Here is a 16,069-nt window from a genome sequence, read left to right on the forward strand (position 1 = left end):
TATTAAATGATAGAATATTAATTTTTAGCTTTATTGTCTGTTAATTTTAATTTATATCTTTACAAAAAAATTCCAGTCGAATATAACAAAGGAGCCTCCTCTAATACCGGTTTTATATCATCGCAGTATCTCGAAGGTCGTCATGAATTTCGTGAAATGACATCCTTACGTCACAGTGTAAATAATATCACTACAGACAATTCCTAAAACGAGTATTGCATTCAGCCTGTAACATCCCACTGTTGGGCATAGGCCTCTTTCCCTATGTAGGAGGAGGGTTGGAGCTTAATCCACCACGCTGCTCTACTGCGGGTTGGCGGATATGTTCCCTACTGTGAGTAGCGATCGCTATCATGTGTTTATGATACAACCGGGACCGTGCTCCCCGAAGCACGGTGGGGAGACCAACAAGGACAGACATCCAATCCTGAAAGAAATATTCTTACAAATACAGATATAGGTACATCCCGAGCGGGAATCGAAGTACTCACACCCTACACCAGAGCGGTTGTTACGGGTTTTATCACAAAAACAATTATTTTTTCAGGAAAATCTAAGTTATACGTAATAATTAATTTACTAGGTGTTATCAAGAAATTTTAATGTTTTGACAACATACTCATAAGACTTTAGTAAAATGCAATAAATGGCTTAAGCGAAATTGATGTGCATCTAATAACTGAAGAAACATTATCAAACATCAGTAGTATTTGAGACATCTAGCTGGAATGTAGTTTATTCAGTTATTTCTCCCGTACTTTTAAGTTACAGACACAACTAGTCGTGTGATTTACAAAAAAGCTATGAGTATAGCAATTATTAACAGCTTAAATTAGTTATTAACGAAATACAATTAGAAATAAGATTCTAAAATGCCTAAAAAATCAAAAACACATGGTTCCGAATCTAAAATAGTTGATGTGTCTGATTTATTGGAATATTCCGGTAAATATCAAATTTTGCAATATTTCTACATATGTCTTCCTGCGATATTTGTTTCAATGATTAACGTCAATTATATATTTGTGGCTGGTGAAGTTAATTATCGGTAAGTTTATTTCATTGACAATATATTCACTTCAATAAATAAATTTCTTAAAATGAATATCATACACAAATAATTACGTCACAACACTAATTAAACTTTTAAATTTCAAGAAAATCATAAAGCATGAAATTAGGTACTATTATAATCAAACATTATACCTATATTTTTATTTGTTTTTCACATAATAAAATTTAAAGATTACGATAGTTTAAAGTTAAATTAAATGTAATATAAAATAAATAGAGATCTTATAGCTGTGAGCTATATGTCTGTGAAAACTATTTTTCTGTTTCTGAACTTAATGAAAAAGTAGTGTTTATATTTAATATACATTAAAATAATTCATTAAAATAACTTTAATAAATACATTATAATATATAAGGGAAAGTTTAGTAAAACAATACATCTATGACTATATTTAAGTAAATATCTATGTAATATTGAATATAGCTATACAAATATGACAACAGTTTAAATAAATCTATATTCCACCTAGCCATGTTTAGGTCTGATTCCCTAATTAAAAATTTCGGGTGTTTGGCAAGAAATATTTCAGCAAATAAGCATTTGTACTTGTACAGTGACATGTATTTTTTATATTTCTGTACATATTTATTTATTTATTTATTTATTAAGAAAACCAAAAGCGTTTCAGTTGATACATACTATAAAAAATTACAAAAAAATAAGGCCAATAACAGGTTTCCTTTATAATATTTATAAGTATAGTTACATTGTAGCATTTGGACCGATGAGATGGCGCGCTTACAATAGTCACAGCAATGGATCAATTTTTTTTTTATTATTCAATAAATTGATACGAGTATTATATATAAAGTACAGCGTGTTTGTAGATAAATTGTAATATGTATAATATATAATAATGTTTTTATCATATAATAAAAAGTTATTTTAATATCATTATATTTATTATAATCATTAGTTAATTAAATAGGTATAAGGCAGACACATTATGTGTGTCATCACACAGTGTAATAATGCATTAAGCTTGTACAAAATTTCTTTAACTATATTTTAATATGTGAAGCAAAACTTTGTACCCGTTTTTACGAAAAATTTCGTGGACGGAGGAGTACGAAATTTCGCACACTATAGTTTACATCGAAAAGGAGTGCAGAATACTAATACTTTTTTAAAATCATGCATAAAAATACATTAAATTAATAAAAAACATTACATACACTAATAAATATTTGACACAAGCATATAACGCTTTTGTTTATTATTATAGAAGTACTACCTATAGTATTTTGACAACAGAAGCTTAATAATTTTCAAACTTATAATTTATATATAAATAATAAATTATAGTTTAAAAAAACTAAAAAATCATGCTTTTATAGCTAATCGAACTAAAAAGTAGAACAATTTTTTTAATTACAAAGAGTTTGTTCATACCTTGCCTAGTCCGGGTCGAGTATGCCCGGTCCGGTCCTTTTAAAAACACGAATGTATATTCTTGAAAAAATTGTTTAATAAAAAAAGTGAATTGATATTATAAATAGTTATGTTACTTAACATTATTTAGCTGTGATCTTCTGTAAGGTCAAGGTACAACCCCAGTCGCACTGCTCCATATTTTAAGCAGGAAGTTCCAGCTGTGCCCTACCTCAGTTAAATCTATCCTTGTCTGAACCAGACCTGGTCCTGATAGGGCATGACGGATCTGACATGCTTCGTTCTATCCTGATCCGGTCCAGATACATGATCTGGTTACGCCTGACTTTTTTTCTAGTCGGGAACCTCCTCCTTTTTTGAAGTCCGTTAAAAAATGCAACTAGCCTGAAAAAGTATCTGCCTCCGTTGTTTTGTGCCGAGTGCCCGAGCGAAAGAGTAAGTCCGAAACTGCAGGCATGCGCAGGTCTCGCGCTAGCTTTATCTCTCTTACTTCCTTACAGAGGATCTACGAAAGAATTTATTAATCCTAGCGGTCCTAATAAGGATATTAGGAAACTCACGCCTCAGCCTGTAATATCCCACTACTGGGCATAGGCCTCTTTCCCCACGTAGGAGAAGGATCAGAACTTAATCCACCACGCTGCTCCAATGCGGGTTGGCGGATATATTCCCTACTATGAGTAACGATCGCTATCAGGTGTACATGATAACAACCGGGAGCGACGGCTTAACGTGCTCTCTGAGGCACGGTGGGGAGACCCACAAGGACTGCACAAACACCCGGACCACGGCAAACACCTGTATGGCCAATACAAATGTTTGTCATGTGCGGGGATCGAACCCGCAACCGCCAGCGCAACAGATACAATCCATGGCTGTAACCGTTGCGCCAACGCGGTGTCAGTACTAGGAAACTGTTATTGAATTATTGCATTGTCATCGGTCCTTGATATGTGTGCAAAGTTTCAAATTAATCAAACTCCTGGAAATCGGTGAAAATTATGCTCAAAGATTCCATTACATACATACATACATCCCAAGCTAATAAAAGCGTGGTAAGAATGAATGTTTAAATTTAAATAAGAATGAATGTTAAGCGCTTAACTCGAGAATGGCTCGACCAATTCGGCTATTTTTTTTTTTTTTTTTGTATATTCCTTAAGATCTACGGAAGGGTTTAATACAAGAAAAAGTTTAAAAAAATATTTTTTACTATTCAACTTTTGACAGAACGAAGTCTGCCTGGTCTGTTTAAACTAATTATGGTCGAATTTCGACCACTGGGCGACCACTAGTATTTATTTACAACAAAAAATGTATAAAATGAAAGAATAATTACTTTGCTCTGCTTTAATAAATAGCAAATGTGATATTGAAACTTCGTTCCAATTAAGACAATTGCTTTGTTTATATGAACAACGAGTTTGTTAAATTGGACTTAAACAGCCAGAGGAGAACCGTTTTATCCTATTGGTGCGAGTAAAAGGCCTTAATAATGACGGTAGTGGTTTCGAAAAATATTTATTTATAGTTTTGTTGTACTATGTTAATAGGTAGGCACGTTAAGTCAAGAGTCCCAAATATTATTATAAATATTTACCCTGATTATGTGAAGCAGTGTAGGAGATTAAGGTCCAGGCTCTGACTGGCCTGTGGCAGATCCATGACCCCGCTTTCCTTTTTAGGGTGTTATTCCTGTCCTGGGTCTGAATGGAATATTTATTTATTTATATATCTATCATTTATTAACAAAAATATTAAATGAAACCTATCTATTAGATAGACATATTAAAAAAATACAAATTATATGAAATATGATACTAGTATGATAGTGTCATAGTGTAAATTACTGATGCGGTCAATATTATGCAAGTTCCTTTCTTGGGCAAAGAGGAATGGCAGAAACCGATTGTGCTGTGCACTCCTGACCAGGAAACCATATGGATGTAGAAGGAGATGCATGGACGGTTTTACAAGACGCTCCACGCGCTTTACGTGCACGTCGAGGTCTCTGTGCAGTAATTGCGAATCGGGAACCACTTTAGAGAAATCGAAGGTTTTGTTTGTGTAATACAAGATCGGGTGGTAGGGCCGAAGCACGTCTTGAAGGATAGCACTCCCGTCGAGCATGTCGCCATCCTGGCGAGTCACTCAGAGATGTGCTTGGTGGTTGTTCCACCCTTGCCAACACTGAGTACTAGAACGGACATAATTAAGGGGCCAAGATTCTACGCCAAGAGATTGCTCTTATGTACAGTCTTCTGGAACAGAAGATGCCGTATTATACGTACTCACCGCTGCCAGTAGTCAAACGCTATATTGTTATGATAGAAAACAATAAATATTTATTGTAAAAAATCGAATAATATTTCAGTCTTCATATTCAGTAGGCGTCTCAGTTAATAGTTTCCTGACAATTTATTTTGTATCATCTGTAGGTACATCAAAACGTACACATCCAACATAATATTTTTTAATTGATTCTTTTTATCACAATAGTATTCAAAGCGGCATAATACTATTAAATTCAAATACTGTTAAATTCAAATACTATTAAATTTAAATACTATTAAATTAACTTGATGTGTATTCTGTATAAAAGTGTGTATTTTATAAGTGTGTATGTGTGTGTATATATTTTATAAGTGTGTATTATATTAATGGATTGCTAAAAAAATATAGAAGTTTAAGAATAAGTGCTTCGCACATTTTTCATTTTGTTAGAGTAAAACGTAACGTATAATATATTACTAGTGGTCACCTAGAGGTCGAAATACGACCATAACTAAAGTTTTAATTTAAAGAAAACCAAAAAATAATAAAAATAAAGAAACTTTTTAAAAGACTTTGACAATCAACATAATTGCGTTTGCTCGCAAAAGAAAAAAAAACCGACTTCAATTACGACGAAAAAATAGTCAAGTAACTACGCGTTATCAAAGATTACTCAAAAAGTAGTTATCAAATCTCGATAAAATTTATATGTGACCACATGATAAACATCCGCTTTCGATTAAATTAAAAATTATCAAAATCGGTACACCCAGTAAAAAGTTATTGCGGATTTTCGAGAGTTTCCCTCGATTTCTCTGGGATCCTATCATCAGATCCTGGTTTCCTTATCATGGTATCAAATTAGGGATATCTCCTTTCCAACAAAAAATAAATATCAAAATCGGTACATCCAGTAGAAAGTTATGCGGTATAATACAACGTAGGTCGACGAAAAAAGCGTCAAGTAAAAACGCATTATTAGATATTACTCGAAAACTAGTTGTTAGATCTCAAATAAATTTAAATGGGACCAATTGGCATACACCACCTTTCGATTAAAAAAAAATTTTCGAAATCCGTCCACCCGGCAAAAAGTTCGGATGTAACATACATAAAAAAAATACAGTCGAATTGAGAACCTCCTCCTTTTTTGGAAGTCGGTTAAAAAAAGTATAATAAGCGTGTGTGTGTGTCAAATGCGTGGTAGTGTGTATAATGTTTTTTTTTTATTTAATGTACTTTTTATGCAAAATTTAAAAAAAATATGAGCATTCTGCACTTCTTCCACATATACTATAAGTGTGCGAGATTTCATACTCCTTCGTCCGCGTAATTTTCGTAAAATGGGGTACAGAGTATTTGCTTTACGTATTATTAAATTACGTATTATAAATGAGATAATTGTTAACAACATAACATTCAAAACAAATATTACGCATACAAAATTTACATAAATCTTTGTTTTATCTTGAACATTATAAGCGCAGTGTTACTTACATACACATATTTTACAATGATGTACTTTTTTGTACAACAAAGCAAAAATAATAACATAGAAGAAGAACATAGTAAAGTATCATAAGGCTTAAAGGATGGCCTTATCTTTAAAAAGATATCTAACTAACTTAGGATCAGAGGATATGATCTAGTGTCTGCATTGCTGTAAAAGTTATGAAACATTTATATGCAGTAAATAATTAAGAATATAAAGACATACATACACGTGCGTACATACTTAAATACATATTCATATTTTATATTATTTTACAATTTTAGGTGTAGGGTACCAGAATGTGAGACAAACTCTACATATGAGGCACCATGGTGGCCGCAAACCCACACAGATCAGTGCACGAGACCGATACTCAACACAACATTAGGGAATCAGTGCACCAACGAGAGTTTCACAGCAGCGACAGAGCAATGCACTGATTGGATTTATGAAAGCAATGACACAATTGTATCTAAGGTATAAATATATATTTATTTATAGATCCTTAACTAGTAATTTTCCTGGATAGAGTATGTAACATCCCCCAACTGAGTAAAGGCCTCTCCATGTAGGAGAAACTTATCCATCACGCTGCTCCACTACCAGTTGACGGATATATTACCTATAATGAGTAACAATTGATGTCAGGTGTCTATGATAACAACCGGGACTGCTTAACGTGCTCTCCGAGGCACGGTAAGAGGCGAAGACAGACAACCAGACCGGAAACAAATATTTGTACAATTACAAATATCCATCCCGAGCGGGAATCTAACTAGCAACCGCCGGTATTTAGGCGCCTACACGGCACGCGCACTACTATACCTGAGCGGCTGTCAAGTAATCTATAGCTAGTAAACATTTCCATATATTTTTTTTTTGTTTGTTTATTTATACAACCGCAGCTTAATCCACCAGGCTACTCCAATGCGGGTTGGCGAATATATTCCTACGTCATAGTAGGGAATATAGCCGCCAACCATATTACTCATGTAACAATCGCTACCAGGTGTACATGATAACAACCGGGACTGACGGCTTAACGCGCACTGCGAGATACGGTGGGGAGACCCATAAGGACTGCACAAATACCCAGACCATGGCAAACATCTGCATGGCTAATACAAATGTTTGTTATGTGGAGGGGTCGAACCCGCAACCGACAGCTCAACTGCCACAAATCGGTACTGTGACCGTTGCTTCAACGCGTCGTCGTGACAATTCATTTCATAATAAAACTTTTTTCGATACAAAACAATAACTTTAATGTACCAACATTTTTATCAATAACTATAACGTAACACTCGATAACAATATTTCAATGAACGCAAATTGTTGCTATGTTAACATTCCTTCTGCCTTAGTTTTTTTTTTCTCTCCTAATTTAAACTTTAATAACAGACAGCCAGGAGAGGCATAATTTAACTAAAGAGATTAATAATAAAGCAGAAGCAATTTGTAGAAATTGGTTTTTGACATCGGAAAGTGTCTCGCGCCGACATGTACATGTGTACCATTTTGTTTGAAAACTTGCAACCAACTCGTCGGTAGTGTCAGGATTTCGTAGCTTTAGAAATTTTGAGACTCCTCATTAAAAACGCCGACAAGTATTTGTGACAGCTCTCTCTTGATGTTAACTTTACAGTACCTAAAGAATTCTGAAGAGACAGAAACAGATGGAAATCTTAATATATTGTCATCAATCAATCTTAATACTAAGTCAATCTTAATACACAATCATAGTACTAAATAACAGAGATCTTAGCGTGAATTCAGCGTCTTCACTAAAGCGATTTCAATTGAACACATTTTACAAAGTATTTTAAAAAGGCTTTTCCAAATATAAAGAACTTAGAACAAAAAGTATTTGAATTAAATATGTCTTAGCAATCACGATACAAACACTATCACAAAAAGAACACACAAAAAAGAGGCATAAAAACAAAGGAGAATTTCTTACATAAATTAAAAATGTACTAAAAGTTCTACGAAGCATAATTGTTTGCATAATGTAAAAATCACGTGTAGGTATCTACAAGACCAAGCATAGTTGATGTTATAACCATGTGTGAACAAATATGACGAAACCCCTTACATACGATATTTATTATCTAAGATTTTATAATACGATAAACAATATTCCGATGCTTAAATCTACGTGACTAAGCCAACATTAGTATATAATGCAAACGCTATAAATTCACAACGCAATTAAAACATGGACTTTTGTATGATTCATGTTGTGAAACCTTCTAAAAATTTATGAATTTTTTTAATACCGCTTTTATCTTACTTCAACAGAGTTTGAAGACAAATAAAAACAACGATTTTATGGTACAAGATTCTTTTTACTTGTTACTAGCTAGCGCATATAATAGTCGTGGGCAACGACTATTATATGTGCTATTTATATGTGCAACGTGATTCTTTAAATTGGCATAACTTTTTTATTTATGAACCGATTGACATGAAACAAACACTAAATGTTGGTTGAAGCTTGCCATAATATATTAGTGACAAATATATGAGCCACATCAAAATCAGATAAGCAGTTTCTGAGATTAGCGAGCACAAACGCACAGACAAACAGACAAAAATTCTAACAATCATTGTTTTGGGTGCTATTTGCGTTGATAAAAGTTACAATAATATATTTTTATAATAGATTTTTTTATAATATTTTTTTTTATATCTTCCATGTAGTATGTGTATATATATATATATATAAAAAAATATTAACAGATATACATATATATATATATATATATATATATATATGTATATCTGTTAGCTTTAAATTACTGCAAAGAACGGCCATAACGAAGTTTTATTTCAAACGAATTTATAAAATTATTATTCTTTTTTACGTTTTTTTTTTTTTTGTCTGGTATTGTATTAATTTAAATATTACATAAAACACTCGATTTTTAGTTTTTTTTTCATCCAATTTTCTAATTTATCGACGAATGTCGACCCACTGACCTACTACGACCACCTACTAAATAATTTTGCCTCGATACACGATTGAACCAAATTTTTATTATTCAAGGGCCGAAGTTATTCTCCTATTTCGGTACGATTATGAAAAATAAAAGTGAGTGTGTGCCATTCAAACACGCCAGAAACGAAATTTCTGAAAAGTATTTCGTTTCAAATCACAGCGATTCTAAGGAAGTTTCGCTTCAAAAATATATTCGTTAAAATTTAAAATATATAAAATGGTTATTGGAACATCTTTTGAAGGTAATTATTATACTTATGATAGATTATCTTGTTTTTTTTTTGAAAAACATGATAAATTTCATCTTAATATTATCTATCCGCCAACCCGCATTGGAGCAGCGTGGTGGATTAAGCTCTGATCCTTCTCCTACATGGGGAAAGAGGCCTATGATAGTGGGATATTACAGGCTGAAGCGAATATTATCTATACCTACTTATCAAAGAACGTGTCCTGATTACATGACTGATTTATCATCGCCAAGCGTACACTATTGAAGTAGGACAAATAAATTGTGGTCATCAACTAAGGAAAGATTCTTAGCCATCATTCATAGAGGTCTAAGGGGTGTACTAGGGCTGTTATATGGAAGTCCGTCAATTCTGAACTTAGAAACTTTAAACTTTATTTTAGACTACTGATTGGAAATTAGTAAACAGTAGTTTCAGCGCATCGTTATTTTCCTAACACGAATAAACTATATTACTACAATAAATTATATTTATATTACTTTAATTTACTTAAAATTGTATAATTAAATTTGACGTTACCTTATATATTATAACTAGCTGTGCCCGCAACTTTTTCCGCTAGGATTTAAAAAAAATCATTTTTCAGTTCGCAGTTAAAAAATATATAAATTTCTAAAATAAAAGTAGCCTAAGTTACTCCTTATTATATCAGCTACTGCCAGTGAAAGTCCCGTCAAAATCCGTTTAGCTGTTTCAGAGATTAGCCGGAACAAACAGACAGACAGACAGACAAAAATTGTTAAAAATGTTATTTTGGTATATGTGCCGTGTATACATCAACATGCGTTAAGTAAAAAGCGTTTATTTTAATATTACAAACAGACACTCCAATTTTATTTATTTTTATAGATAAGATTTTCATGTTATATTTTTCTTCACAGCTGAACTTAGCGTGCCAGCCGTGGAAACGTAACTTGATCGGCCCTGTACACAGCATTGGCATGGGCTTAGCAATGGCTGTTGCTGGATGGGTCGCTGATAGGTAAGAGGAATAAAAAAAATAATATGTGGTGTCATGGGACACCAGGTAGGAACGAAGTTCCTTCGGATAGTATAGAAGCAACATAATTTGAAAAAAAAATGTTAAATTTTATATATATTTTCTAGTTCTTGATTTTTTTTTTAATTTTGTTGATTTGTTTTTAATTAAGTACATAAAAGTATTTAAGAAATTTACTATTTTAGAAAATAACAAATACCGTAAAATAAAATAAATCAAAATAATAATAATAATAATAATTCAAACTATTAAGTGAAATAAAAAAACACGACTTTATTTATTTTTGTCGACAGTATTAAATTACATAAATAATTTAAAAAAAGTTTACTAGTAATATTTTAGTTTTACAAACGTCATATTATACAGTCGTGTGACTGATATTACGTCACTTCCGTTATACATTTTTCTTACGGTTTTAGTCTCACATTTTTTTCAGTTCGCTAGCCCAGCCAAATGTCAAGCCTGTCGTAAGGAACTGCGTTCCAATAATAAAACTAACTATAGTATAGTATATTTAATCCTTGTATTGACAATGTATCTTGAGACGGAAATCTCTGTAACCTAATGTTCTATACTATATTTTTATAGTAATAATTGTTGTTTGCTCGCAAACGAAAAAAAAACCGACTTCAATTACATCGACGAGTAATATAACGTAGATCGACGAAAAAATAGTCAAGTAACTACGCGTTATCAAAGATTACTCAAAAAGTAGTGATCAGATCTCAATAAAATTTATATGTGACCACATGACAAACATCAGCTTTCGATTAAATTAAAAATTATTAAAATCGGTACACCTGTAAAAAGTTATTGCGGATTTTCAAGAGTTTCCCTCGATTTCTCTGGGATTCCATCATCAGATCCTGGTTTCCTTATCATGGTACTAAACTAGGAATATCTTCTTTCCAACAAAAAAAGAATTATCAAAATCGGTATAATCAATAAAAAGTTATTGCGGATTTTCAAGAGTTTCCCTCGATTTCTCTGGGATCCTATCATCAGATCCTGGTTTCCTTATCATGGTGCTAAACTTGAGATATCTCCTCTCCAACAAAAAAAAAGAATTATCAAAATCGGTACATCCAGTAGAAAGTTATGCGGTATAATACAACGTAGGTCGACGAAAAAAGCGTCAAGTAAAAACGCATTATTAGATATTACTCGAAAAGTAGTTGTTAGATCTCAAATAAATTTAAATGGGACCAATTGACACAGACCACCTTTCGATTAAAAAAAATTGTCGAAATCGGTCCACACGGTCAAAAGTTCTGATGTAACATACATAAAAAAAAAATACAGTCGAATTGAGAACCTCCTCCTTTTTTGGAAGTCGGATAAAAAGGACGCAAATAAGCGTACGAATCTTTCGATGGTAAGCGGATACCGTAACATATGAACGCCTGAAACACAAGGACCATTGTAAATGAGTTGCCAATACCATTCCCCTGCCGGAGGGTAACGGAACTCTGGCTAACTTACTAGAAGCAGTTAGAAAGCAGTACTATTTCTGTAACTTAAACTGTAACTTAATTTAATATTAAAATTAAATTTAAACGATTTAATTGATTATTTTTTCTATTAATTAGCCTCGTTGTCTATTATTGTGAACTGCTTTATCCAACAAAACAGCATAATTTTCCACCTTAAAACTTATAATTGACCTGCTATCAATTTTTTTTTTAAATACATGTGGGAATTGTAGAATAGCATCCACACAAACTTTTACAATTTTTTTATCACTTTTACACACACAAAATTTACTTTAAAGTTTTTTTCTTCTTTTTAGTATTGGCCGTAAACCGACCCTCATCATTTGCGCCGTGGGCTGCATCGTAGGAAATTTTAAAATTCTCGCCACTACTTACCCTGTGTACATCACTCTGGAGTTTCTGGAAGCGGTGATTACAGGAGGGGCGTACACCGCCGGAAATGTTTTATGTAAACCTATATATTTTAGTTTCTTAGAAATTCCGTCTGAGGATGTCTAAAATTATGACTAAGATTGCAATATATTTTTTTAGTGATTGAAATCGGGAGTAAGAAAAATCGAATGCTATCAGGAGTTCTACATGCATATGGAATATACATGGGTGAAGCGGTGTTTGCTCTTGTTGCAATGTTTGTACCTTACTGGAAATCACTCATTCTAATAATTTGTAGTCCTGCTGTTTTGTTCCTACTATATATCATTGTGGTAAAAGAAAGTCCGCGGTGGCTAATTTTAAATGGAAAATTGACTGAAGCTAAACATACATTAAGACTTATGATCGAAATGAACAATATTAATGCTAATCTTGAAGCATTAGATAAAATGAATGCGAATCAGTTAAAAGAGGCTTATAACATTGAAACCGAAAGAAAAAGGGAAGGTTTTAAGGAAGTATATCGTTCTAGAGAAGTTGTGAAAAGATTACTCGTTGCATTTGAATGTAGGTTCGCAGTTGCTTTTATCTACTACGGCCTCTTATCAAATTCTGTGTCGTTACCAGGAAATAAATATGTTAACTTCTTAATAGGAGCGATAATGTCGTTTCCTGGAGAATTGATCTCACTCTATATGATGAACAAGTTTGGCAGAAGATTACCATTACTTTATGGGTATTTAATCACTGGGATAGCCTGCGTAGTATACGGATATATACCAGAATGTAAGGCTTATATATTTATGATTATGAGTTCCAAGTTCTTTACATTAAATACCTATGCAAAAAGTCCATTTATTTTAATTAATTTTATTATCATATGAGGTCTTATTATCGTTACAGATAAACTAAACTATTATATATATATATATAGACGAAAGAATAATTTGCATATTTTAAGGATTGTAATGGAGAAACTCGAAACTAACGTAACTAACTCTCGTAACTAACTAAAGATAAATAGGGTAGAGTGTGTATATGAAAAAAATATATAATGTAATTGTGTTTGCAGGCAAACGAAGAAAAACCGACTTCAATTATATCGACAAGTAATACAACGTAGGTAGACGAAAAAATAGTCAAGTAAATACGCATTATCAAAGATTACTCCAAAAGTTGTAATCAGATCTCGATGAAATTTAAATGTGACCACATGATAAACATCGGCTTTCGATTAAATTAAAAATCATTAAAATCGGTACACCCAGTAAAAAGTTATGCGGATTTTCGAGAGTTTCCCTCGATTTCTCTAGGATCCCATCATCAGATTCTGGTTTCCTTATCATGGTACCAAACTAGGAATATCTCCTTTCCAACAAAAAAAGAATTATCAAAATTGGTTCATATACGGCGGAGTTATCCCCGAACATACATAAAAAATATATACATACGGTCCAATTGAGTAACATCCTCCTTTTTTTTGATTTCGGTTAAAAATAAATGTAATAAGGTAAATTTTAATAGGGATCTATATATACTAGGTACCAATAATTAACCAATCATAAATTTATTAATTTCAGCAATACCTGCGTTAAAGATAACATTTTTCTTCTTTGGTAAGCTGATGTCTTCAGCATGCTACACCGGAATAGTGACGTACGCAATGGAACTCTTGCCGACGAGTGTCCGGGGATCATTAATTGGTTTGTGTACTCTTGCGTCCTGCAGTGGTACCATGGTGGGTCTCATAACACCGATGATGGTAAATATATCTTATAAGTCTACCATATTATGTAGCTGTATATTCATAATTCATAAGTATATCTTCTAATCTTCTAAAAATTTTCTCTTTATTAGGCTTCGGTATCTTCAGTATTAGCACCCATTTGTTTTGCGGTCCTTGCAGTAGTTTCTGGTGTTCTTCTCACCCTAACTCCTGAAACAAGAGACCTACCACTTCCAGACACGATCGAACAAATATCTAAGAATACTAAGATTAATAAAAATATTACTGGTGATTACAATAATCCTGCTTATTCTGATGAGAGGTTTTGATAACCAATGGACTTTATAACTCAAGATTATTTTTTCGCACGAAAGTAACTTGCCTTTAATTAATTATTCACAAAATATAATTCAATTTTTTTATTACCTTCTAAAAATAGTAAATTTTATGTAAGGTAAATGGTGTTTGTAATCGTAATAACTATGAAAATGTAAACAAATCTCTTCTGTGTAAATATATATGATTTAATAAATGATTGTATTTTTGTTTTTACTTATTATTTATTTATTTTGTTTTTGTTTATACTTACCGTCCGACTTTAATATACTATTTCTATAAAAATATTATACAAACTTCGATGTCCATGAAACTTATATTGACAAAATATTTCATATTTAACGTAAAGCAATAATTCAATAAAGTTAAATAAAAAGTATTAAAAAAAAAACTAACAGTAAAAGACAATGTTAAGCAAAAACTTAATAGTCCGGGGAATGTAGTTTTTAGTGATCAAAAAAAAGTGGAGGTTTTCGAGTGTTGAGCCCCCAGTAAGGGGGAACCTCAGATTAATAAACAAAAGGTAACTCACCTCTAATAACTGGCTACTTGATTTAGCTGGTAACAATAACCGAAAACACTGCCAAATTATTAATGCTAACATTATTAAAACTATCAACCTATATCGATTACAAGAATAAAAAGCCATTCTTTAAAATGCTTAGTTATATTACTGTGTACAAAATTATATCGACATTATAGCCTCAATATACGCTTCTTGTATGGTATAAATTACACTAATAAAATGTAATAGATATAGATTATAAATAGGAGAAAACTGCTACTACCAGTTTTAAAGTGTAGTTAAAATATGTAGGTACCTATAATTACTTTAGTAGTTTTAGTACATGATAGCGTTGGGCGTTATTTAACGTAATCGGTTTCAGTAACTAGTTACGAAGCTAATAACCATGTTCGTAGTTTCGCCGATACGAATGTAACGATTATTTTACGTACGCAGTTTTATTTGCGTACGCAGTTTTATCAAAAACTTGACACAACGACCGGCGCATAAGCGTTTTACCTAATAACGTAACAGGTTACTAATATTAATCATTACAATACGCAGATACGCTTACGCGTAGAATAATTTATTTATTAATCTGAGGGGGCAACTATAAAAGTTAGACAAAAAAGTTCAAATTAAAATATGTACAGCTTAAAATTTTACATAAAAATGGTTTTATGACTTTTTTCTCCCGTCAAAATTAACTCTGTTAGGGAAGTTTTAAAGTTTCAAGAACGAACGTAAATTTTTAAAAATTTTAGGTAGTCAATTATTATAGATAATTGCTTAAAATTTTTTAAGCTTCTTTTTACAACTTTTTTACTGTTAAAAAATATAACACTTTGAATTTTTCAAATTGAAGTTTGGAAGCTTAAAAGTTAAGAAATTATTATTTTTTGCCATATTTAGATTCCACGTAAACATTAAGAAATTGTAGAATTAAAAAATATAAAATATAAAAGTAGGTATAAAATGAGTCCCAAGATAAAAAGAGAGGAAGGACTATTGCTTACTCGCTTATTTTAATTATATTTCTTTCGAATTTTAAGAATTTGGCTTACAAATTAATAAAAAATCTTCTAGTTTTCAAAGTAAAACAATTAACAAAAAAAAAATCTCTAAAAAATATTTGACAAATTCACTTCAAAA

At 32.0% G+C, this 16,069-nt stretch overlaps 1 protein-coding gene across 1 annotated transcript; it reads left to right on the forward strand.

The window, feature by feature from the left end:
- Positions 1-872: 872 nt before the first annotated feature.
- On the forward strand, positions 873-14,628 carry LOC123656057 (solute carrier family 22 member 3-like). Its single transcript, XM_045591780.1, has 7 exons — positions 873-1,048; positions 6,518-6,710; positions 10,367-10,467; positions 12,275-12,426; positions 12,510-13,136; positions 13,931-14,112; positions 14,208-14,628. Exons 1-7 carry the CDS (start codon positions 873-875, stop codon positions 14,403-14,405), a joined length of 1,629 nt encoding a protein of 542 aa, XP_045447736.1. The 3' UTR covers positions 14,406-14,628.
- Positions 14,629-16,069: the final 1,441 nt, after the last annotated feature.

The sequence above is a fragment of the Melitaea cinxia genome, chromosome 8 (genome assembly GCF_905220565.1).
Source record: "Melitaea cinxia chromosome 8, ilMelCinx1.1, whole genome shotgun sequence".
NCBI classification, from domain to species: domain Eukaryota; kingdom Metazoa; phylum Arthropoda; class Insecta; order Lepidoptera; family Nymphalidae; genus Melitaea; species Melitaea cinxia.